Source organism: Anthonomus grandis, chromosome 22 (assembly GCF_022605725.1).
Source record: "Anthonomus grandis grandis chromosome 22, icAntGran1.3, whole genome shotgun sequence".
NCBI lineage: Eukaryota > Metazoa > Arthropoda > Insecta > Coleoptera > Curculionidae > Anthonomus > Anthonomus grandis.
In genome coordinates this window covers 21693351-21719061 of record NC_065567.1, presented here as the reverse complement: position 1 = coordinate 21719061, position 25711 = coordinate 21693351, and the positions used below count along the sequence as shown (strand labels likewise).

The following is a 25711-nucleotide window of genomic DNA, read 5'->3' as shown; positions in this document are numbered from 1 at the left end:
ATAATCAAATTATATTCCAACGTCAACCCCAAGCCTCATGCGTATGACACCTGTTGACTTCGCCGCAAGCAAACTGGTTAACATTTTGGAAAATAAAAAAAATAAAAAGCCTATCAAACACGCGAGCATGTAATGACTAGATTTACCAGTATGCAAGCGAGGAAATTGAGGCGGAAATATCTATCAGCCTGTTTTACCATGTCATGTAACTGCTAGGCCTCAAAATTTACCCATAATCCATCACGTTATTGATTTACATAAGCTCGAATAATTGCATACATTAAAATAATTTAAACTGGAAGTTAAATTCGTTCGTTCGAGCTGAAGTTGAAAAAAAAATAACGACCTCAAGGAGGATAAGATAAAATTGTATTTATAATTTTTTTACAATGAAATTGTAGGTCAAAACATAATTTTAAATGTTAAAAGAAAACTTTGAAATCCGCTAAATCTATGATGATCATTACGTCTATTTAAAAAATCACTCTCTTGCAATAGTAGGAATTTGATTAACGACTCAATAATTCTGAATCACTAAAAAACACCACTGTATAATGGATCATTTTTTTAAAACTGATATGATTTGCAAATGATCATCTCTATGGAGCTAATTTAATCAATTCCAAGCCGATAAGTTTCAAATCAACCGTTCAAGCCATTTTGACTTTTTCAACTGTTAATTTGACATCAACATTTGATTTCAGTCAGACATTTACTTTATTATTAATAATTAATTATTAATTTTGGACCCATGGTCTGCAAATAATCATCTCTATAGCGATAATCTAATCAATTCCAAGCCGATAGGTTGTCAAATCAATTTTCATATTTTTTTCATTCATTTGGAATCACTCTACCAATGAAATAATTAACATCAGGTCGATGCTACTAAGACGATAATTTGAATCAATTTCAGGTCTAAGGTAAAGGTCTATCTGTACTGACCTAAATACCAATATTTTCATGGATTTCAGATTGGTGATCTTTATAATTGACAAGAATGATAATGTGATCTAAATCAATAATCTTGAGTACATTCCAGGCGTTAAAAACAATTTTATGTCAATGATTTTATTGATTTGGAATCACCAATAATATAATTAATGAAAATTTAATCAATTTCAGGTTAGTATAGGTCGGTATAAATATTTTGAAACAATATTTTCATTGATTTCGCATTAATGATATTTTATAATTCACAAGAATGATAATCTGATCTAAATCAATAATCTTGAGCATCAATTTTTTAAATCAGCATATTTTTTTCATTGGCTTTTGATCAATGCATTTTTCAATTTGAATTCAGATCAATCAACAGTTAATCATAGCAATATTGTCATTGATTTTGGATGGATGACACTTTATAATTCGCATCTATTTTGAGTCGATGATTCTTGATTTCTATGACAAATTAATATCAAATCAAAGGCACGAAGATGATGATTTATCCCAATTTCAGGTCAGTATCGGTGTGCATGAATCAACAATATTTTTGTCGATTTCGGATTGGTGGTGGTTTATAATTGAAAAATAATAATCTGATCTAAATCAATAATTTTGAGCACATTCCAGGCATTAGAAACAATTTTATAAATCAAGACAAATCATAATCACTGTAACTAGGTATATTAATTAATTTTTTGACTAATAAAGATTTATCTTTAGTCAAAAAAAATCATTAAATTGGTAAGGTTTTAAGACGATAACTGAAATCAATTTTAGACCAATACCGGTCTATCTGAATTATATCAATAATTTCATTGATTTCGGATTGATGACTCTTTATAACTCATGATTTGTGATTTCTATGACGATAATCTAAAACAATTGGAACCACTCTACCAATAATAAAATTAATGGAAATATAATTAATATTATGGTATTGGTACTAAGACGATAATCTGAATCAATGTCAGGTTAGTAAGAGTCGATATGAATTAACAATATTTTCATTGACTTCAGATTGATAATTTTTTTGTCATTTACAAGAATCAATTTTATGAATCAGAAGAAACATTAATTAATTTTTTGACCAATAAGGGTTTACGTCAAAAAATATTTCATTGATTTAGTATGGTGCTAGACTATTACTTAAACCAATTTTGGTCAGTAATGGACTATCCGAATCATACCAATATTTTTATTGATTTCGGATTGATTACTCTATAATTTGCATTTATTTTGAGCCCATGATTCTTGATTTCTATGTTTATTTAAAAAAAAAAATTCATTTATTTGGAATCACTCTACCAGTAATAAAATTAATTAAAATTTACTTAATATCAGGTTGATGGTACTAAGACGATAATTTCAATTAAGTTTCAGGTCAGTATAAAACAACAATATTTTCATTAATTTTGGATTGGTGATTTTTTTTGGTGAATTCACAAGAATGATAACTTGATCTAAATCAATAATTTTGAGCACATTCCAGGCAATAAAACCAATATTATGAATCAAAACATACCATAATCATTATAACTAGGTTTAATTAATTAATTTTTCCACCAATAAGGGTTTATATACGTCAACAAAAATTATTGATTTGGAATGGTACTAAGACGATGACAATTCAAATCAATTTTAAGCCATAACGTTTATCTGAATCATATCAATATTTTTAGATTAATGACCCTTTATAATTCGCCTTTATCAGTTCCAGGCCTGAGTAATCACAACATTTTTATTGATTTTGTTATAGAGTTTATATTTGAATTGAATTGATTCTTATAGTGCGATATATAATACATTATTATTATACATTTATATACAATGGGACCACATTCTATAAGAATTATTATGATGTTCCCTACAGATACAAACGTCTAAATATAGAAATCGTTTGCCTTGACGTAATTCATGCTGAAGTGTGGGGCTTCTTGTAATTTTGAATGAACTTGATCTCCGTGCCAACCGAATTAGACCTAGTCCCCTCTGGATTTTATTCCTTAAACGTCATTGCTCTTTAACCTCCTTTAACTTGTTGTTAAGATCTGCTCTCATAAATTTTTTTAAAGCGATATACTATTAAATCAAATTGATTAATTTAAAAAAGGCTCTTTTGTTGTAAAAATACATTTTCTTTTGCAGAAAAAATATGTTATTCTAATATTCCCTTGGCAGTTTTCTTTGGCAATTAAAACTTAATTTACCGGCCATTTTTGACGATGATTTTAAGTTAAATCCTCTCAATGAACTTTTTCGCTTTGTAGAATTATCAAGCTGCTAATTAAAATAGGCAGGGTATTAAAATAAGTTTTAGGATTTACATTATCAATGTGAATTAGCAACCTATTATTATTCTTGTAAGATTGTAGTCTAGAAAGTTTTAATTAAACATGTGAGTCGCGTATAAACTTTACGACTGTTTGTGTCGTTTTCGGCTGGAAACTTATACACCATAAAATATAAAAACATCACAGAACTTTGCGTTCTCTGCTTGTTAAATCTCAAAAAAATTGTAGTGTTTATTACTCTTATAAGCACTGGGATCATTATTTAATCAATTCCAGGCCTAAGAGTTAATTATAATCACTGATCAATGGTACCTTACCTTTCGGATTTGTCAGGTATCTTTTATACTTACTATCTATGATGATTATTCCAGGCTAATATTATATGAATCAATAGTTATATGTTTTCTCACGGTTTTTGGGCCTATGATCATTTTGAATTGCTTTCGCGATAATCAATTCCAGAGTTACAGGTGTTCAAATTTTCTGAATCAAAATATTTTTTCATTGACTTTCAATTAATTTCGATCATGACTGGTGCTTATCAATTTTAGACCAATAAGGGTTTCTGTACTCTTAAACAATTTTCGTATTTATTTCTAACTTGGATTTATGATCGTTTGTTATTTACAACAACGATAATCTTCTCTAAATCAATAATTTTTTTCATTATTTTGAGACCATAATCGTTTGTAACTTATGGCTTTTATTTTATAAATTCCAATGCGATAAGTGTCTAAAAGAATGTCTCAAGATTTTGATTAATTGGATTAACATGATTTGGTCCTACTCAGAATAACGATAATTAATAGTTAATAATAATTTGGTCAAAATTAAAATCTTTTTCACTAAGATGATAATTTCATTAATTTTCGGTGGATTAATGGTGAATCAATAATTTTTTCATTAATTTCAAGTCAATTAAATTCTTCAAATCAATATTCTCTTATGTTTGATTTACAAAATTAACAATACATAAACGAAGTATTATCAAAGCTGATAAAAATTAATTTGAATCAATAATTTTTTCATTAATTTCAAGCCATTAATATTTTTATAAGAAACTACAAGTTTGGTTAAAGTATTCGTAATATTAAGTAAGGTAGTGCCCACTGTATCTGTAATCTATTGGTAGTGTGCACATCTTTTGTTTTTTGTTGTTGTAGTTTGCTGTTTTAAAAATGTAAATTTTCAAAACTGTTGATCAGGTCTGATGATGCCTTTAAAGGCGAAACACGTGTTACCAATTAATCATCAATCGTAATATAAGTTCGAGACTTGCAGCTATTTTATAAAAAGTAAGTCTTAAAAAAATGGACAACTACTTTTTTTATTTCAATGCCGTTAATTCAATTAACCTTTAATCAACTCCTTAATATCAATATTCTCTTAGATTTGATTTACATAATTCGCAACACATGAACCAAGTATTATCAAAACCGATAAAAATTCCTTTGAATCAATAATTTTCCCATTAATTTCAGGCTAATAATTTTTAATTTCAATGGCATTAATTCAACTAATCTTTGTTTTAATATTGTCCCCACTGATAAAAATTTATATAAATCAATAATTTTTCCATTAATTTCGGGCCAATAATTTCTAATTTCAAGGGCGTTAATTCAATCAATATTCTCTCAGATTTTATTTACATATTTCGCAATACATAAACTAAGTATTATCCAGACTGATAAAAATACATTTGAATCAATAATTTTTTCATTAATTTCAGGCTAATAATTTTTAATTTCGAGGTCGTTAATTCAATCAACTTCTTCATATCAATATTCTCTTAGATTTGATTTACATAAGTCGTAATACATAAACTAAGTATTGTCCCCACTGATAAAAATTTATTTAAATCAATAATTTTTTCATTAATTTCAGGCTAATAATTTCTAATTTCAAGGGCGTTAATTCAATCAATATTCTCTCAGATTTGATTTACATATTTCGCAATACATAAACTAAGTATTATCCAGACTGATAAATCCATTTGAATCAATAATTTTTTGATTAATTTCAGGCCAATAATTTTTAATTTCAATAGGGTTAGTTCAATAAACTTCTTCAAATCAATATTTTCTTAGATATGATTAATATAAATCGCAACGCATAAACAAAGGATTATCCAGACTGATAAAAATACATTTGAATCAATATTTCTTTCATTATTTCGGGTAATAATTTTTTATTTTAATGATGTTAATTCAGTCAATTCTAGGTCGTCGAAGGCTCTACTAGATCATTGCAATATTTTAATTTCAATGTCGTTAATTCAATCAACTTCTTCATATCAATATTCTCTTAGATTTGATTTACATATTTCGCAAGTCATAAACTAAGTATTGTCCAGACTAAAAAAAAATTCTTTTGAATCAATAATTTTTCATTAATTTCAGGCTAATAATTTTTAATTTCAATGGCGTTAGTTCAATAAACTTCTTCAAATCAATATTTTCTTAAATGTGATTTACATAAATCGCAACGCATAAACTAAGGATTATCCAGACTGATAAAAATACATTTGAATCAATATTTCTTTCATTATTTCGGGTAATTAATTTTTAATTTTAATGATGTTAATTCAATCAATTCTAGGTCGTTGAAGGCTCTACTAGATCATTGCAATATTTTAATTTCGTTCATTCAATCAACTTCTTCATATCAATATTCTCTTAGATTTGATTTACATATTTCGCAATACATAAACTAAGTATTATCCAGACTAAAAAAAAATTCTTTTGAATCAATAATTTTTCATTAATTTCTGGTAATTAATTTTAATGATGTTATTTCAATCAATTCTAGGTCGCTGAAGGCTCTACCGGATCATTGCAATATTTTAATTTCTATGTCGTTAATTCAATCAACTTCTTCATATCAATATTCTCTTAGATTTGATTTACATATTTCGCAATACATAAACTAAGTATTATCCAGACTAATAAAAATTCTTTTGAATCAATAATTTTTCATTAATTTCAGGCCAACAATGTTTAATTTTAATGGCATTAATTCAATAAATTCTAGGTTGCTGGAGGCTGTCCTTAATTATTGTAATATTTTCGTAGATTTGATTTCTATAAGTCGGCATACATAAACTAAGTATTATCTACAGTGATAAAAATTCATTTGAATCAATAATTTTTTCACTAATTAATCTCAGGCTAATAATTTTTTATTTCATGGCGTTAGTTCAATCAACTTCTTCAAATCAATATTTTCTTAGAATTGAATTCGCAATTCATAAACTAAGTATACACTCAAATTACGAGACAGTTTTAATCTTCTCCCGAAGATACCAACATCGTTAGCGAAACACGCGTCGAGAGTAAAAATAAAGAGTTTTGGTTAGTGGTAAAATGGTCTCTCCAAAGGTTCCAGCCATAGGACTATAAGTATACACAGATAAAAGTTCATTTGAATCAATAATTTTTTCATTAATTTTTAATGTCAATAGCGTTAATTCAATCAATTACAAAATTAAAATACATTTAAATCAATCCAGCTACGATAGATAATTAAATGAATTTTAGGCCGATAACTGCTTATCAGTATGAAAAATTATGTTTGTTACAGAAAACCGATGTGACAGTGGAATTAGTAGAAGAACTCCAGGTGAAAACGAAAGAATTCCTACAGCCAAATCCTACAGCGAGAGCCAAGATGGCTGCCGTGAAAGGTATAAGTAAATTAAGCGGACAAGCGAAATCGAACACCTACCCACAGCCCGAGGGAGTGTTAGGGGATTGTATGTTATTGTATGGGAAAAAATTAGGGGATGACAGTATGTTTGGTACCGCATTGGTGGAGATGGGCGAGTCGCTTAAGCAGATGGCCGACGTGAAATATTCGTTGGATGATAATATAAAGCAAAACTTTTTGGAACCGTTACATCACTTGCAGACTAAGGACCTAAAAGAAGTTATAGTAAGTCATAAGCTTTATAGGATATTTTTTTTTAATTAAACGCCTGTTTGTTTCAGCACCATCGGAAGAAATTACAGGGTCGGCGATTAGATTTCGACTGTAAGCGAAGAAGGCAGGCCAAAGGTAATTTTCACAAAACAATTTCAAGTTATCTCCGGTAAAATTACCAACCTTCAAAGTTAAAAATTGGTAATTTTTCCCATAAATTTAAAATTAATATAAAGCATGGCCTTTTTTTTCTTATTTCTGCATGTTTTCATCGTCAGCGCAAAAGGGATCGTTCAGCCCTTATGCGAGCCCTGCTAAGGGCCAGGGCGGCCCTCATGGTATGTTTTTGTTAATTTACGGCTTCGCTTTGTTCCCCATTTCTCCGCTTCAATTAGACCCGTACACGCTCCACAACATATTTTGTTCCTTTGGGAATATCACCTATCGTAAGCTGTTCAACCCTTTTATAGAACTTCCACTATAATAAGATTTTACAGAATTATTTTAGTTGGTAGTGAGGTTTTTATTATTTTCAAGGTTTTGGCATTTATGCCGTCACCTTTAGGGCACTACCACGAAGGTGAATAATTAATTTAAAAGGACGCTCTAAGTTTTGAATTTTAATGTATGTTTTTATTATGCAACACCACACTATCTCTGCCTTACGATTTTTATAAGAGGCATTTTAGCATAATATTGGCCATACAGTGGTTGCCAAAAAAAGTAAGAGTGCCTGATTTTATTTGAATATTATTAATATACATAGAGAAAAAAACAATAATGATTTCATATTTGTACAACATATCAGCCATCAGTGATAAAAAAATAAATACACGTTATTCTTTGCCAGTTTAGTTTGTAATTATAAAAAAATAAGAGTATTTTTCAAAAATGGTCATAAAGCATTATAATTACAATGTACCGCAAAACAAACGACAGCATTAGATAAGCGAGTCAGTACTTGGTAGAATAATCTTTATTCTTGAGGACGGCTGCACATCTTCGTGGCATAGAATCGATCCACTTTTGGCATGTTTTAACTGGGATGGAATACCAAGCTTCCTAAACTTCCTTCCATAAATCTTGCTTATTTGTTGTTTTTTTACAAGCTACTCGGTTTTTCAGCTCCTTCCAAAGGTTTTCAATAGGGTTAAGGTCAAGGACATTCCAGAACCAAAACCCTATTTTGTGTAAACCATGGCTTAACAATCTGTGCCGTATGTTTAGGGTCGTTATCTTGTTGATACACCCACTTTAAAGGCATGTTTTCTTCGGCATATGGTAGCATGACTCTATCCAAGATATCCAAATAAATTTCTTTTGCCATGGTCTCTTTAATCCAAAATATGGACCTACTCCATTGTAGGAAAAACAGCCCCATAGTTTGATATTTCCACCTCCGTATTTAACCCGTTTGCTCATGAATTATCATTTTTTAAAAGAAAAATTTGATTTTTTCTAAATCAACTCTTTAATTTTTCTGAAAATTTTTGACGTAAACAGTTTTTTTATTTTATTGTTTGTTTTTAGTTTTTTTTTATGTAGACATTTGTGTACATTGGTAGTCAATGGTATACAAGATAAATTAAAACAAAAAAATACTTTGTATGATATATTGCAAAACAGTTGCTTTTTTTTGTAAGGCACAGGTGAACGTTACATTTTTGGCATAAAATTCTTGACCGTCCTTTACAGCCTGGTACTTTACACCTAGATGCAAAGTCTTTTTCATCAATGGATGGCAAATGGTCTAGTCTGTCTAAACGAACTTCGGCCACTCGTCTAATTTCTGGTCTTATTTTTAACGGTTTGGGCGTTGAAGGATCCGGACTATCAGCTGCTGGTCGACCCCTCTTCTTAGTAGATGTTTTTCCTGCCAAGATTAAAACCTCAGCAACATAGGCTCTAAAGTGAAGCAAATCTAGGACATCATTCTTAGCCACACCCAAGTTAGCAGCTTTTTCTTTATATTCCAATAAATGTCCGATACAAGGTAATAAGGAAATCCATCTTGTCAATACCCCCCATGTTAGAGTTGTAGTTATTTATTACTTGTGGTCTTGAAACGTAAATATAGTCCTTCCCTTTTTTATCCCATCGCCGGCACTGGTCTTTATCACCAACTCCCATAAAATTTGATGCCATTACAACTGGCCGGTTGGCGTACCATTTTGTCATTATTACTTCCCCATCCCCGCTAATAATTTCTTCGGAATAATCTCGACCTTTTATTTTCATATCCTTATCGGACGAAAATGGTGGATTTTTAAATCTTTCAGCTCTTGCTGTGCACGTTGTATATGTTTGCCTATTTCTAAGGCTCTGAAGTAAGTTATAATTTGAAAAATAGTTGTCAAAATATAACTGTACCCTAGGGTGTGCGATTCGTTCAGATAATTTTAGTACCACTGCAGCACCCGAACCAAATACATCAAGTTGTTGTGGGTCAAGTTGAGTAGTAGATCCTTGATATGTTATAAAATCATACAAGATGCCACTGCTGCCACATAGCGCAAAAATCTTAATTCCCCATGGTTTGGGTTTGTTTTTGACGTATTTGATTTGAAATTTGATATACACATTTGATAAAACGTGATTTGAAATTTGATATACCCTCTTATTTTTTTTGCCACAACTGTTTATAAGACAACTTTAAAAAAATAAGTTTCGGTTAGTAAAGGGTTAAAGTTCTTTATAAAACTTTGTATTGTAAACCCCTTGTGCGTGACCTAAACTGTTGGTGTATTCCTTTATGTCATAATCTGTACCAACAATAAAACACTGTGTATGTGCTAAATAGTGTTTTAATGAAGTAAAATGAATTTACAACTCGGTCCATTATTAAATAAATTTCTGAGCAAAAAGAAACCAAATAACGCCAATAAGAAAAAAAGGACACACCATGTTTTGCAACCAAACGATGTTACAAAAATTATTTTATTGCCTATATCTTTGGAATATCGAAGTCTACAGTAAAAAATATTCATAATTCCGTAACAGTGCAGACTTCATTTTAGAAACTCAAGTTTCCAGATTTCATAGGTAACAAGACTAAAGCTCTTAAATTAAAAGAGAAAAAAAATTCCGTAATGAAAACTAAATTTCTATTTAAGTGATGTAATGTTCAGTGTTGCAAGAAAGTTTTAATTAACAAATAATGACAACTAGAAGCGGACTATTTCACTTAATAATCGAGGCAAGTAACGTTTCAAAAAGTTCCCCGCTTCCGAGGGCTTAATTGAGAAATATAATGCCCAGGGAACCCAGGCGAAAATATTAAATCTCTATAAATCAGTTAAAAAGCAAAGTGGAAGTAAGAATCTTTTTAGGAAATTCTTTAAATTGGTTTTTCCAGAAACAGGGGGAAGGGGTGGGTAAGTACACTGGAAAGCGTTGTTTTGAAATAATAATGGTTTAAAATGTCGGAACAATGGACACTTATTTAAGAGCCTAGGCACTTAAAGAATGGTTATTGTTCCTGTTAATTTCTAAAACTGGGCTTATAAGTTTTTATGGAGAAGTTTATTTTTGTATTAAAAACATATTTAGAATTACAATTATAGCCGAGGTGTTATGCAATTGTTCACAAGCCACCTGAATTTAGGCCTTAAGTTTCCGTACTGGTATTATCGTAATAAAAAAAATTAATAAGGAACAATCAAAAACATAAATATTTCAAATACAAACCCACCTTATTAATCATTTATTCCACTTCAAAAATAAACTTATTTCACGAAAAATCCCTTCAACGAAAATTACATTAATATTTCATCCTCGAAACCAAACTCAATTAAAACTTAATGAAACCTATATCAGAGCATAACAGAAGAACTAAAATACCTGCGGTAACCAAACTTAATCTACCTTGTTAAATGTATAATTTGTTATTCCTGTTTCCCGGCAATAAAACGGGGTGAGAATTAGGGGGATGATTGCGAGGCGTTTTGGAAGTTAAATGGAACGCTTTTTGTGTCTATTGTGACAGGTCAGCGTAGGTTTTGCGGTCGTGATGTTTTTGTAACAACAGTTTATTTTTATCCTAGTTTGAGACTAATTTAAATGATGTTTCAATAAGAGCGCAAGATTTCAGTGTTTAATAAAACATGGTTTTCTGTATTGAAAGCTGAGTAAAAAAAAACAAAGTATTGAAATGATTTACAAAATATGTATGAAGCAAAATATTTTGTCTTGGCCGCCAGGGCTGTGCTGGCATACGCGAATCCTTTTGACGAAATTTTCAATAACGTTATTGTATACATGTGGTGGTTGTTCATTGATACAGCGTACAGCAAACCGGACAAAACCCGAAAAATCAAATGTTACCATTCGAGGTAAAATACCTCTATATCTTGTAGACAAGATATGGCGTTAGGTTCCTGAATTTTGGAGAGTTAGGTGATTTTATTGAATACCTGATGACAGGTGTATCTCGAAAGGTAACCTATTCGAGAATAGTCTGTGACTCAGCTATTCGTTTGAAGGTATCAACTACAAAATAATGAAATCTATCATAGGCCTAAAAATCTTATTCGATACAAATTAAATAGTTTGTATCTGCATTAAGAAGTTAATCAAGCTAGAAGCTAATCCGCTAGATTGCATCAAACAACAGAAGGCAGACATTCGCGAAATCAGCACAATAATAAAGTAGTCATTGGTAACGAGGTTTTGTATAGAGAAACTAATCCATCAAATCAGTACATGAATTTTAAATATATTAGTCTTAGATATTATTAATTTAATAATATTTAAGACTACCTTCATGAGAGACTGAGGGTGAAAATATTTACATCCTTGAATAGACCTTGAAGAAAAAAAACATGATGATGATAAACGCTAAAAGACACAGCAGTATAATCAATTTCAAATCACTATTATCTAAGGCTGAATAAGTACCATTTATATTAAAAACGCTTTATATTAAAAAATACATAAAGATAATTCATGTACACTTTATTGCCCACTTATACAATTCCTTTTATGGCAGATTTAAAACGGAAAGAAACAAGTTTTTTATTAAAATTGCCGTAGCGACTTCGCGTTATGGATCCATAAATTGTTCCCAGCATCTTCCCTTTGCCTGCTTTTGTAATGATATTTCTTATTTGAAACCTCTGGAACCTGCGGCTGCTGAGATAGGAGAGACTGGCAAAAAAATCCTGATATGGGAATATCTTTCAGCTATGCAATTTTTTTTTTAATTTAATATGCATCTAAAACCAATCGACTAAGTTGATTAAATCAAGTGTGTAACCTTTGTTTTCCAAATATATGTATAAATTAACTTCACTTTTAACCCTCAGATACCCCTAGTAAGAGCTGTTCTAGACAGTCATTAATATGTCAACGAAGTAATATAATGAGGCCCTCCTCAATAAATCATCCCTTATGTAAATCTTGTAGGTATACAATAATTATTTGTGGATATGACCCTCTCTTAATGCTTTTTTTCATTCTTTCCATTGCTTTTATTTGCTTAACTGCCTAATTAAAACTCAAGTATACTTGCGACAATCGTGGATTGAAACCTTGTTATAGATGTAAAATTTGTACACTTTCTTTTAAATGTTCTAATTTGAGGCAAAAGAAACTGTTCGATTAAAAAAGTTTCTGAAATTCTTATTTTTCATATTAAAAGTTTTCTTGCCTCGAAGCCCTTTCATCGTTCGCAACTGGAGATTTAAAAAAAAACTTTTTGGGAAACTTTGCTTTCCCAAGCAAATCAATAGAAATGTAATTTTTTTTCAAGCAGTAAATTATGTATATACAGCATGTTTAAAATTATGTCTAAAAACGGCTTATGCATTTCCTCACTATTCTTTACCCTTTACTAGCTGAGAACATATTTTTCAATGGTCTGCAACATGTTTTACCCCGTATTTTTTTTGTATTTTTTATTTTAACGTAAAATATTATTTCCGGGCGATTTTTATTTTAAAATGTCATGCTTAGAGATATATATAGCATTTTAGTTATTGGATGCAATTCAATTTTTGCCCTTTAATAACTAAGATAACATTTTTTTTTCAATTTCGGCCACAAACACAATTATCTTTTTGTTTACTAATAAAATTGCCGTTTTTTTACATTTAATAGACCGTACAATTATGTCATATATATATATATAAAAACGTATTTTGTGTTCAATATTATCAAATAACTTTAACGCAAATTTCGCAATCCCAACAATAAAAGCATTTACTCTTATTATTTAATCTCAATTAGTTAAAATAATGATAAAAATGTATGCTTAGTAAAAGTCCTCACTAACAATCTAATTTTTGGTTGAGGTAAGAAAATGAAGTAATAATAATTGAATTGCATTAAATAATTAAAGTTTTCCTCCAATCCTTAGCTATACTTTCAACCTCAGCAACACACTTATCAGATCCGCTATTTCATACGTCACTTTTAAGTTTTATTATATTTTTGTTTCTATTATTTCCACGCTATATGTTGTATTTTTTTTAATTTTGCACGTTTTTCTTTTTTTTTTTGGCCTGTTAACTACCTAACAGGCTCAAATATTGCAGATGAAGAAATTAAAATGTCCGAAGAGAAGTTCGCGGAGTCGCTGCATCTCGCACAGATGGGGATGTTTAATCTATTAGAGAATGACGTAAGTATTTCTCTCATATAAATAAATATCAGTTTCAGTTTACCTTATTTCATCGGATCAATATGTAAAAACGAAAACATCACTTGTTATTTTTGGTTTAAATTGTTTTCGCCAATTCCATTTGGATGTTTATCTTTCATCGTGTGGTTTAAGTTGCCCCAAAACCCATTCAGGAAAATTAATTCCGTTTTTGCCCTATACATGTAAAATGGTAAAAAACACCAGTTTACACGAAAAGGTCTTTATGCTTTTCAAAATATTGCGGTTTTTTCTGGAGCTAATCGATACTGGCGATGATGGATTGTCCTAAAATATCATGCTTGTAAACCATGTTGTCTTTTGAGCTATTGACATTGATAATAATTGATGGATAGGGTTTTAAAATATAGTATTAAAATGCTCAATTTTAGTTTAGAAATTTTGCTTTTAAGAACTAAAAGGGGTGTTTTTTTTGTTTTAGGTAGAGCAAATTTCCCAATTGGCAACTTTTGCCGAAGGGTTACTCGATTATCACAGCCAATGTACGGATGTACTTAAGACACTTGTTGAAACTCTAAACGAAAAGTAAGTATCGGATTTTTGTTTATTTATTTAACATTGTTTTGTAAAATATAAAAACAACAAAGAGCCAAAACACCATATAGTAATGCTTCTTTTTAACAAACATGATATTTTCAAATCAGGTAAAAGAAATCACTCCCATAAGAATTGTCTCGAATCTTATACTTACTAATAATAAAAATAAATGCGTTATTAGTACAAAAAAGTACAAGTTCATTACAGTTTACCAAGCAATCTATACAACACTCTCTACACAATTATTTTTCTAAAATGCCCCCCTGCCCTCTATTAGTGAGGCAAAGTAGAAACTAAGCACATGAGGCCTGTCCAAACTATTTAATTCATATTTCTCTCTAAATTTTAGTTGTATCGAGATAAATGCCCCTAATTATTCACAAAACAACTTGCAACTACACGTTTTGCAAAGCATTGTTGAGCTATAAATTTAAACTTTCAATGGGAATATTAGTCACATTTCCGTATTTCATTATAAAATATATAAACTTTGAAACTAGTGAAACATCTATTTTTTATTTTCTTTTGATTGCAACCTGTTTACTATTAATGGAACAATAGAGCTTTGGCCTTTGTCTTTTAATGTCTTTAAACATAATAATTAATGTGCATATAGCAAGGGAAAGGCAAGTTTAAGTTGTCGTCTCTATTAAATTGTAATTCCTGGGGAACAGATTTAATTGCGTAACGTATATGTCCAATTATATTACTTTATTTAGATGCATACTTGAAATTGTATGCAAAAGTAACGCAACTTTGTTTTACCTCCAACCGCTTTATTAAAAACCTTACTGAAAAATCATTAAAATGTGCTTCTATTCTTGGAATTGTTTCCTTGCCTTTTTATTATTTATTAATGAACCCTACCCTTGAAGCTTGTAATATAAGCCTATAATAGTTAATTAAAACGGACTCTATATTTTCTAGGAGAGATGAAGCTGCAAGTCGTCCAAAAGTAGAATTTGTCCCGAAAACCTTGTCGGACTTAAACATAGAGGGCGTCACTAATGCGCATGATGGATATAACGGTACAAATTCCAATCAATTTAGCCTAATGAACAACCACATTTCTGGTAATTCCAATAGTAATCAAAGCCTTAAGAGCCAACCCACCAATGGGGGCTTAGGGTACCATCGACCCGCACCTAATAGGGTGCCTATCAAAAAACCCATACAGCCACTAGATCCTTTTGATCCCTGGGATTTTCCCCAAGGTATTTTTTGTTTATTTTTATTTTGTTTTTATATTTGGTTTAATTTAAAACTATTTGCACATCGATTTATATCTAAATTAATATTTAAAAGATTCTTTTATTAGAGTTGTTTACAAAAGCTCTTGTATTTGTTTAAAATTCATTTTGGTTTTTATTTAGTAAACGTGCAGAACTGGAATAACACGTTCAAATTAATTCATTTTTATATTTTTGGGCACGTCTCTTGATTAATGGGAACTTTGTTCGGTCGATTGTGCAAATAGCGAGTATTTTAACATAATTTTTATTTTTTTTATACTAACCCACTATGTATGATTTTTTGTGTTTTTATCATTTGGGTTGTTTTAGTTATTCTTCCCAGTCTATTCCTAATAACCTTTTAATTCCTGGTAAAGAGGACATTTACATGGTTATTAAGCAAACAAATGTGGTTGTTTTAACTATGCGCTTGATCTATTTTATCCGTACTAATACTTTTGGCTTAAATGTTTTTAATGCAAAGTTATGGAGATTGTCTTCCATGATGATTTACAACTTCGAAACAAGGATTAGGATGGAAAATTGTGGATTTTGTTTGAAGAAATATCCAGTGGCGGCTCCATTAGATAATTTTATGCCTTCTGCTAAATTTATGCTTATTATATTATCACATTATACTACTTCATGCATTTTTAAACTAAATGGAATCTTTAATTTTAAAGTTTTTTCGTTTTAACGCTCAAATACCTTGCTCTATTCCCCATAAATTTTTATTCAACACAAAATATTGTCAGACTTTTAGTTAATAAAAAATAAAAACGGTTTTTCGAAATTTTTCGTGGGTATGTACCCCTTTCGATTTTGGACCGTGAAAAAAAATTTTATCTTGGGTTTTTTCAGTGGGTATTGTTAGTTAGATTCACATTAAAATTCGCTGGTATCCAATTTGCGAAAAAAAATAGTACTATGGGAAAAAGGAGTTTTCTTTTCTTTTTTCCATTTTGTTACTAATGTTTTGGCTTCTCTAGCTTCGATTCAATTCGTTGATAGTTTCTTTATTCCTTAATCTTTTCCTGTTAATCTCAACATGTAAACAATTACAGTTCAAAAACTGTATGTTTTAGTATGTTAACCATTGAACTAACAAGAATCTACAAGAACAGATTGATTTTTCCTACTACTGGAGAATTTTGCATTATACAGGGTCCGGCAAAATGATCTCCCACATTTTGCGCCGCCACTGAGCCCGAATCACTAAAGAGGGAGCCAGCTTAGCGTAGTTGGTTGGCTGCGCGCGCCTTGCCATTTCTGTTGTCGCCATGAACTGGACGAGCATCGTGCCTTCGTTATCGAAACATTTTTCAAAAGTAACGAATCTGTGATTACGACACAAAGAAAATTTCGTACTCACTTTGCGCTTGGTAGACATGATCCAGTTCCAGATCGAGTGGGTTTCAAATTTTAGAGAATGTTCCAATGATATTCTTCAAAACGTCCCACAAAATGCGCTTTTAATAACGAGTGACGAGGCTCATTTCCATTTGTCTGGCTGTGTGAACAAGCAGAATTTTCGCTACTGGGCACCAGAAAATCCGCGGCAGCTCCATGAAAGGCCACTTCACAGCCAACGTGTTACCGTTTGGTGTGCTATTGATTCATTTGGTATTTGGGGTCCCTATTTTTTTGAAGAAGGAGGGGTAACGGTTAGCGTAATTGCTGATCGATATGTCGACATGCTACGTAATTTTTTGGAACCAAAACTTAGGGAACTTGAACATCCGAATGTGTGGTGTCAACAGGATGGGGCTACAGCTCATACGGCAAGAAGGACAATGGACCTGTTAAGGGAAAGGTTTCCAGAACGCGTAATCTCGTTACGTGGAAACGTTGGGTGGCCTTGGATCTTGTCCCATGCGAGTTTTTCCTTTAGGGCTACCTGAAAGAGAAGGTTCATCAACATCATCCCCGAACCATTGACGAATTGAAAGCAGCAACACGCCAAGAAATTACAGGAATATCGCCTAAAATTACTCTGTAAAAAATTTCCAAATTTCAAATTTTTTCTGAAATTTTCCTGTCAAAACTGACAGAGAGATTAATAGTAAAATTGCTGTAATTTCTACAGCGCACACAAATAAAGGTATTTGTTCTATTTTTATTCTTGAGGGTTTTACATTTAAAACTGTTGAAATAAAATTTATAGCTCCAAGGATTGATGAAATTTCTGCGTTGGAGACTAAACATAAAACTGGACCTATAAGAAATGAAAACGACGTCAAATGCATAAAAAATTTCCCGAAAGCTTGGAAATTTTGAAAATTTGTTTCTGAAGCACTGTAATGCCTCAAAAAAAGAAACTATGCAATTCTTGGGCAACATAAAAGTGCCTAAAGATATGCAAGTTATTTCCAATGCATGGAATTAAGGTCCTGTCTTGTCTAGAACAAGATAAAAAATTACATAATAAGAAATTCCTTTAAATTCACAAAAGATGTAAAAATATTTCAGATAAACAGTAGGTTTTAAGGAACATTTTATTAAATGAGTCGCCGCTGTAAATGTGAGTTAAAATAACCAAAACTCTAGTTGATAATTAATAAAGACGTCACACATTTTACCACAATTTTCACCTAATTGTTGTAAATAGTTTATAAAAAAGCTGATGAATGAAAGAATTATTATTACCGAGCGACTGTGGCAATTTTTATATTTCTTTTTATTTAGATGCGACCTCGGATCTCCTTATTTTTCCCTTAGACTCCGATCGTAAGTAAAAAAACCGTGAATAAACGAATGGTGTTGGATCTGATGCTTAATAATTAACTTTCCAGCCTAACAACTTTTACTGTCTTAAAATCGTAAATTTTTAAACGACATCAAATATGCGTTTTACTTCCCTCGAAAGAACGTGTTGAACTGGTAATTCGTGATTTATTTTAAGACTGGTAAACACGCAACTTTGTGTGTGTGTATATTGACGCTGGTTCACCACAGTTGACTTTATTTATATTAATAGTAGGAGGTTTTTTAACATTCAGTGGAGTGCATTTTTTCATTTTCTTTAGAACAAAAAGTACATTTGTCTTAATTAAGTTTCAAACAGCTCCTCAAGACTTCAACCGTCCCTATCACTTATTATAGCTTTAAACGAAGTTAACTTTTACCAGTCAGTTAACGAGTAAAACTCAAAATAGGCAATAAAAAACAAAAAAGAGCCGAATCATCGGACTCATTGGCTAATATCCAATCACTTCGTGCTGCTATTTTGAACTCTGGAATATGTAGTTAGTATACGATTTATCTTTGACGGTTTCGCGTGTAGCCAATTTTAGTTTTTTGTTGTGTGACTGTTTATCTCGCTTTAGTTGATTTATTGATATTAATACAGAAGGGTACGTACTACCCCATAAAGGTAAACTGAGAAAAATTCGTGATAAGGTTTAGAAATTGGGGTAGTACATACGCTAGAAGGACCAAATGACATCACTGCTAGCCCGTTTTCCTTCTCTTTCTATCTGCTTGGGTTGTTGTTCTGACAAAGATGTGTTGCTAGGCTCTTCGCAAGTGTCTTCTCCACAACATAAGCCACAGCAACTCGAACTGCACCCGGGACAGCACTCTGCCAATGGTAACTCTTGCTAACCGCATTTCAAATATCGCTTTTTATCACACTTTTCTTTATGTTAAATATTTCAAGTCATAAATCATATAAAAGGCTCTAAGTTAACATTTTATTTATTACTTATTTATAGGTGATTAATTCGTTTTGATGGCTGCCATATCTTTTATGGACGATTAAATTCATGGTGTCAAGAACCGTGTATAAAATGGTTATTTTTTTGGCTTGGAATATTTAACTGTTTACTTTAGTTTTAATGCAGTAGAATGTTTTAGATTCCGTGCGATGTAGTTCTAGTTTCAGGCCCCAAAAGTTGTTTTTTTTTTGCAAATCAAAGTTTCAAAGATTTATTTATTTCGACCTAAAAACTGCAACATCCTGTATACGAACTAATTTCCTTTTATGAGAAACAATCCCTCAGTAGCGAAAAAAGCGACTTTTTCGGTCTCTAGTATAAATACACCGTTTGTTATGTGCGTGGGTACGCTCGACCGCCCATACATTATTTACACAGCCGCAATATTAAAAGCTTTAAATATTGCATGCCGCTCTTCTATTTCCCGATGCAATTTACGTTGGCCACTATTATTTGCTTTATCATTGAATTATTTTAGCTTTTTGTTTGAATTTTTCGCGTCAATTTAAGCGTTATCGAACGGCTTTTGGCATCGTTTTTTTTTCAACGAGCGCTTAATTAAATCACCAAAAATTGAAAGAAAGAAGATGTAGAAAATTTAACCCTGAAAGGGTATGTAACAGTAAAACTGGTTCTAGATTGTATATTTACATTAATACATATTCCAACTCATTATTGAGATTTTACCCTAGAAATGTAATTCCGCGAGGCCTCTTACTGGTAACCTATCTTAAACACCAACTGTATAGAAACCCCTTTTCAAATAATTCCGCCTTTAAAAGGGTATTTAAAAAAATGCCTATGCTACCAATATGCTTAACCATTTAATTGCCAAGCACATATACGCCCGTTCTTCAAGAGGCTTAACCTTCGTTATTTTAATAAGGCACGTGCTTTGTTTTATAGCTTTACGCTTCACAAAAGACAAAAAAAAGTGATTTATAAAACGATTATATTTGTAGCCTCTCCTTTGCCGTCCCCGATGAAATCTCCTGCCAGAACTCCCATGAATAGGCAGCCCTGTTGTATTGCGTTATACGATTTCGAAGCTGAAAATCCTGGCGAATTGAGCTTTAAGGTAAGAGACTTTTTTTCGGTAAATAATGCACTACTCGGTGTTTATTTAACAGAGTGTAATCGATACAGAGCGAAAGAACTGTAAATATTATACTAGCACTTGTTTACCCTCGAGGCATAGAAAAAAGGACTTACACCGGTGCTTTCGGGATCAATGTCAAGTCATTTCAGTAAATCTTCTTATAGTGTAAGAAAAATCCGAAAGTGGCTAATTTCCTGTTGCTCTAATACTTACGTTTAATGGTGTAAATGAATGTCCAAAGTTCCGGAGTAAAATTAAATGCCAGCAATACTTTATTTAAGATCCATTTAACTCCAGCAAAGTTTAACGAAGCTCATTGAAACTTTAGTTTAGATAAGACGCAGTTTAGTCACTTTCTTATGCATGTTTCTAAGATGGAAATATGAAGTTAATACACTGCAAGTGACGCTTTTACGAGTTTTTAGGTTTATGTTGTTAAAGTTATTTTGTTTTATACAGGAAAACGACGTGATTACTCTTTTAAACAAAATCGACGAGAATTGGTTCGAGGGTACTGTTGGAGGCCGTACAGGATACTTCCCTGTCAATTATGTGAAAGTCGACGTACCCCTTCCATAAATGACTACCAACCCTGATCCTTCACGTTGAACAACAACCCCTTAGTCTTAATTTTTGTATATTATGGTTTTCTTTAATTGATGATTTCTTTAAATTGCGAAGTTTACACTTGCCTTTTTTTTGTATAGTTCATTTTTGTTATATATTGTTAATTATTATGTTTCTAGTTGAAACGACTGCACAGTAACGTACCCTCGGTGTTGATATGGCATATAGCTTACCTATTTTATCTCTTGTTATTATGTGCTCTCTTTCTTTGTAGTAGTGATATCATTATCTAGTCCGCGTGTATGTAGTAATGGACAGAAGTACAAATTGTTATGTGCCAATTTTAGTAAATTATGTGAAAATAAATTCAACAACTTTATAGTTTATTTGACTTTGTATCGCACAAATACTTTTACAGTCATTAACAGGTCTTCTTTTAAATTTAATATTTACATAAAATTACTGTTCATTACTATTTACTTAAATCAATTTTACTGAAATTCCCATAAGTGTTTGGCAAGAGCAAAGTATAATATTATATAATTGATAAACTGCTAGACACATTCTTTGCTGTGTTAGTACAATACAATGATTCAATGTTTATATAAATGTAAAGTAGTACTTAAAGCAAATTCCATAAGTATCTTTGGTACGTTCTCTTGCCTAGGTTAAATTATATTATATTCTTTGGAAGGCACTAAAATAAATTATAATAGTTATGGGTACGTTTCTGCAACTGCACTAGGATAATGAATGAAGCCATATTAATTTTTAATTGTTGTACAGGCTTATATAACTGTTTTATATAAATTTCTATAAGAAATTTTTAAAAACCTCAATTTTCTTTAACATAATACTGTTCCAGAACGTAAAAAGTCATAAAATGCTTAAATTACAATTTTTCTGACATTTGACTTAGTAATATAAGCCCGTTCCAAAGATAAACAAAAAACTGCTAGTGATATTGCATTTAATTTTAAATTTGTTAAGTCTATTTAACCAATTGTACTGAACCTTATACGATTCAATTTAAAAGGTATATTTATCTTCCTAACAAGCTTTAGTTACAATTTGTATATAAAGGAGAATATAGTGTAAAAAGATTTTTTAATATTAATTTTAACGATGTATAAAAAATGAGGTGCAGTTGAACGCTAGCTTGGGTTAATTTCTTGGTTTGTTTGGAAACCTCGATTTCTTTACAATCTGGGAAACAACAAATGATAATTAAGATTTACTATTATTGAATTTTAAGTTGTATATATTGTTTTAGTAATTTTTAGGTTAGTTCTACTATTGATGCATATAGTTAGTTTATATTGTTGTTTATACTGTGAACGTGAGGAAAATTATATAAATAAATGAAGGATAAAAGAGAATTTTATAAAAAAAAACATACGTATATTTAATAATCTCAATTATGATGGATAAATAAATGTGTATCTTGATGATGTAATACTATAGTTGTGTAACAGGCTGAAACTATATTTGATATTGATCAAAGAGATAGTATATTCTATTTAGCCTCCTACATAACCCACAGACATGTTATTGCATGGGTACTCAATGTTATAAAAGAATATATAAAACCTCAAAAAAATATCTGTTGATGTTATTTGATGTAGATTTCCTGCTAAAGTTTATTATTGTATATTATACTTATATTTAACAAAAAAAGTTCTGTATACAAAGGAATAAGTTTATAAAAGCAATAAACGTATCAATTTCTTTCTATTTATTTTTCACAAAAGTATGGTGCGACCTATTAAAAAATGTAACATTATTTAAAGCCCAATTCCTAATATATTTTTTTATGAGAGAAGTAGACAAATCCTTTGCATATTGAACTTGTTTCTAAAGTTTTAATGGTTGTCAGACTTGAGCTTCTTTTGATATTGTAAGCGTGTTAAACTTAACAAAGATGTTTCATAATTTCGCTGTTCCGTTAATGTGATTTTTAATATAACTTTTGGCGAGTAAATAGTATTATTTTCAAACATGATTTTTGACGCATTTCATTACAAAAATTTCATATTTGATAAGTATTTCATTCTAGATTGAGATTGGATGCTACAAGAAATTTCGTCAAAAATTATGCTTCAGAATAATTATATTAACAAACTTTTGGCCATGTCTTTGCCAAAGAAATTTCCCGTGTCAGTTTAAATCGCTAGAATTTTATATATTATTATATAAATGAAATTGCCAGATAAATAGTATCTATAAGGTCTTTGATTTAATAACTTTCTCGGTAGGTTGAGAAAAACGAATTCATAAAAACGTACCGACAAGAAGGAAATTTTTTAAAATATTTTATATATATTTTTTTTTAGTTAACAGGGACCTTGTAGATTTCTAGACTTTCAAAATTTGCAAATATATTTATCTGGTTTAAAGACAATACATTAGATGTAAAAATGTATGATAAGAATTGAATTTAAAGTATTATTATATAAGTTATATTAATGGGGAATTTGACTTAAGGATTTTTAACTTCATTGAGGTTTGGAAATTCTTCAGTCGGGTCCTTACTATGTCTTGTAAAAGCAGACTCTGATACTCATGTGTTATCTTAACCTTACTTCTATCATATACATGTATAACATAAAGATATATTAGATTCATAACTATAAATATTAAATTTTAAATACTGTTTTGGGACTTAGCAATAAATGTAACCTTTTTACGTATGTTGAACAGACAAGTACGCTAAACATCTCTACAAAATCCTAACTTTATCTTGTCATTATAATTCTGAGCTGTGCTGTTAATTCACTAGTTTATATTCATTTAATTAAACATATGTAACAATATTTTAACAGATTGTTTTGTCAAAATATTTTATTTTTTTCATGCAGGTTACCGAGTAAATATTGTTAACACACATGTATACATTAAATAAATGTTACCGTATTTGTGCATTAATAAAAGAATGTGTCACAGTTGAAATAAAGCATTTTTATTTGCAAGTTCTCAATATTACATTTTAACTTATTTGCTGATAAGTTACATTCTGAATTTAAGGAGGATAAATTATCTAAAACTTGTCAAGGACAAAGAGATTACCAACATATAGTCTTACATCACATGCGAATCTATCAATGCAGTTTGTCAGCCATATACGGCATGATCGTGATAAAATTATGAATTTATTGAGTGTTTTTATATCTCCAGGGGGTTTATGTAGATTTGACCGACTTTTACATTTGTTTGTAAATAAAAACAATGTGTTTATTAATTTAAGATATTTTGGGAGTAAAATAATGAAGTAAAGAAAACAAATTTTACCAGTATGTGCACGATAGACAACTACGTCTCCATGCATTGCTATGAGTCTTAATACTGTAAACTACTTGATTAGGGTTTAACTGATTGATACTGTAGGTTTTGGTCTGAGCTGCGAGGTTATTCAACCACTTGCTGTAGCCTCACCTGTTGGTTGTACCGATGTGAGGTTTTCCTTTTCTTTATTGTTCTTCCTGTCTAGTCTGTATTGGGCTGATGTAGGGGTTCTGGATCCTTCTATTAGGGTTGTGTGGCTTGGTTCTTCTATCTTCCATTTTTAGTTGCCTCTTTAAGAGGGTGACTAAAACTGTTTAAATACTAGTGAAAGTATGTTATAATAACGTTAGATTACTAATTTGGTGCGGCGACTTATAATTGAATGCTACATGCTTGTAGAAGTCGAATCGAGTTTTCTATTAAGTCTCTGTTAATAGAGATAGAACATCTAGAATATCTCCACGAAAGACCACAGTAGACTCCAATCCCCACAGCGCCATCTGGGCCTACTGATGCATCCGTATACACAAATAGGCCGCATTTGTTCTTGATCATGTTACAGTGGTTTTGTCTATTGGGTGGTACTAGATTTCCTTCAACCGATTTATTCATTTCTTTATGTGAGAAGCATCGCAGTCTTTCCTCCGATTTGCCTGGTTGAGGTTCAAAGACTTGAAAGTTTTCATTATAGAGCCTGCATAGATTTTTTTTATGTCTGTTTCGATTGGGTTGTCATATGATAACGCTTTACTGGTTATTATGCATGCCATCCAGAGTTTCCTGAATTGCCGCCTGAGGTATTTCAACGAGTTCTTCCAGTTGATTGTTTTGGACCATTTATGGATGGCTACCGATTTTGAAGCTAAGAATTCTTTGAATATAAATACACTTTAAAATGTATTATACTTATCGAATCGTCTTGTAGAAAGAGACTTATCTCCTAACAATTTGTCGCAGACTAGTCAAATAGGATTGCAACCAGTTTAAACTAAAATCGTAATGGGAAGGTCTTCGCAGCAGTGTGTGCCCCGATTCACATAGTCCAGGAAATTAAACATTGCATCCCAAGTATCTTTATTAGTTTGCAAAAATGCCAAATATTTGACAATTTATGCTTTTAAAGAAAATCCATCATCCTTTTTTTTTAAATGTTTTTTATTATTTTTGAGAAAGTTGGGATAAGTGTTAATAATTATTTAAATTATTAACATTTATATTAATAAGGGCTAATATTAACATTGCAAGAATTACCATTGATGCCCCAAAAGTCATAATTTATATATACCAGACCTCTTTGCATCTTCTTTTTGTCTGATCAATTCGGCCACTATAGTAATTCTATTTGACCTTTTTTAACATTCTGTTATAGATCATTTTATATGTTTTAAAATAGATACTATTAGATATAGGTTTTTTATTTTTAGGTTTAACTGATTTTAAATGAAATTTTTGTTAAATATACAAAC

The 25711-nt window shown here is 30.9% G+C and overlaps 1 protein-coding gene across 8 annotated transcripts in view; it reads left to right on the top strand.

Annotated features, from left to right (window-relative positions):
* Positions 1-23916, top strand: part of LOC126748398 (endophilin-A) — a 52656-nt gene extending 28740 nt beyond the window's left edge. For 2 of the 8 annotated variants that reach the window (XM_050457614.1, XM_050457615.1), the window contains 10 exons: positions 6816-7166; positions 7223-7289; positions 7433-7492; positions 13673-13773; positions 14234-14337; positions 15277-15563; positions 18267-18308; positions 19096-19170; positions 20260-20375; positions 20856-23916. In XM_050457614.1, the coding sequence (XP_050313571.1) occupies positions 6816-7166; positions 7223-7289; positions 7433-7492; positions 13673-13773; positions 14234-14337; positions 15277-15563; positions 18267-18308; positions 19096-19170; positions 20260-20375; positions 20856-20975 (1323 nt within the window). In that variant the 3' untranslated portion in view covers positions 20976-23916. The remainder of the gene's footprint in view (positions 1-6815; positions 7167-7222; positions 7290-7432; positions 7493-13672; positions 13774-14233; positions 14338-15276; positions 15564-18266; positions 18309-19095; positions 19171-20259; positions 20376-20855) is intronic. The other 6 variants (XM_050457618.1, XM_050457617.1, XM_050457621.1 and 3 more) reach the window with 6 other exon arrangements.
* The last annotated feature ends 1795 nt before the right edge of the window (positions 23917-25711 follow it).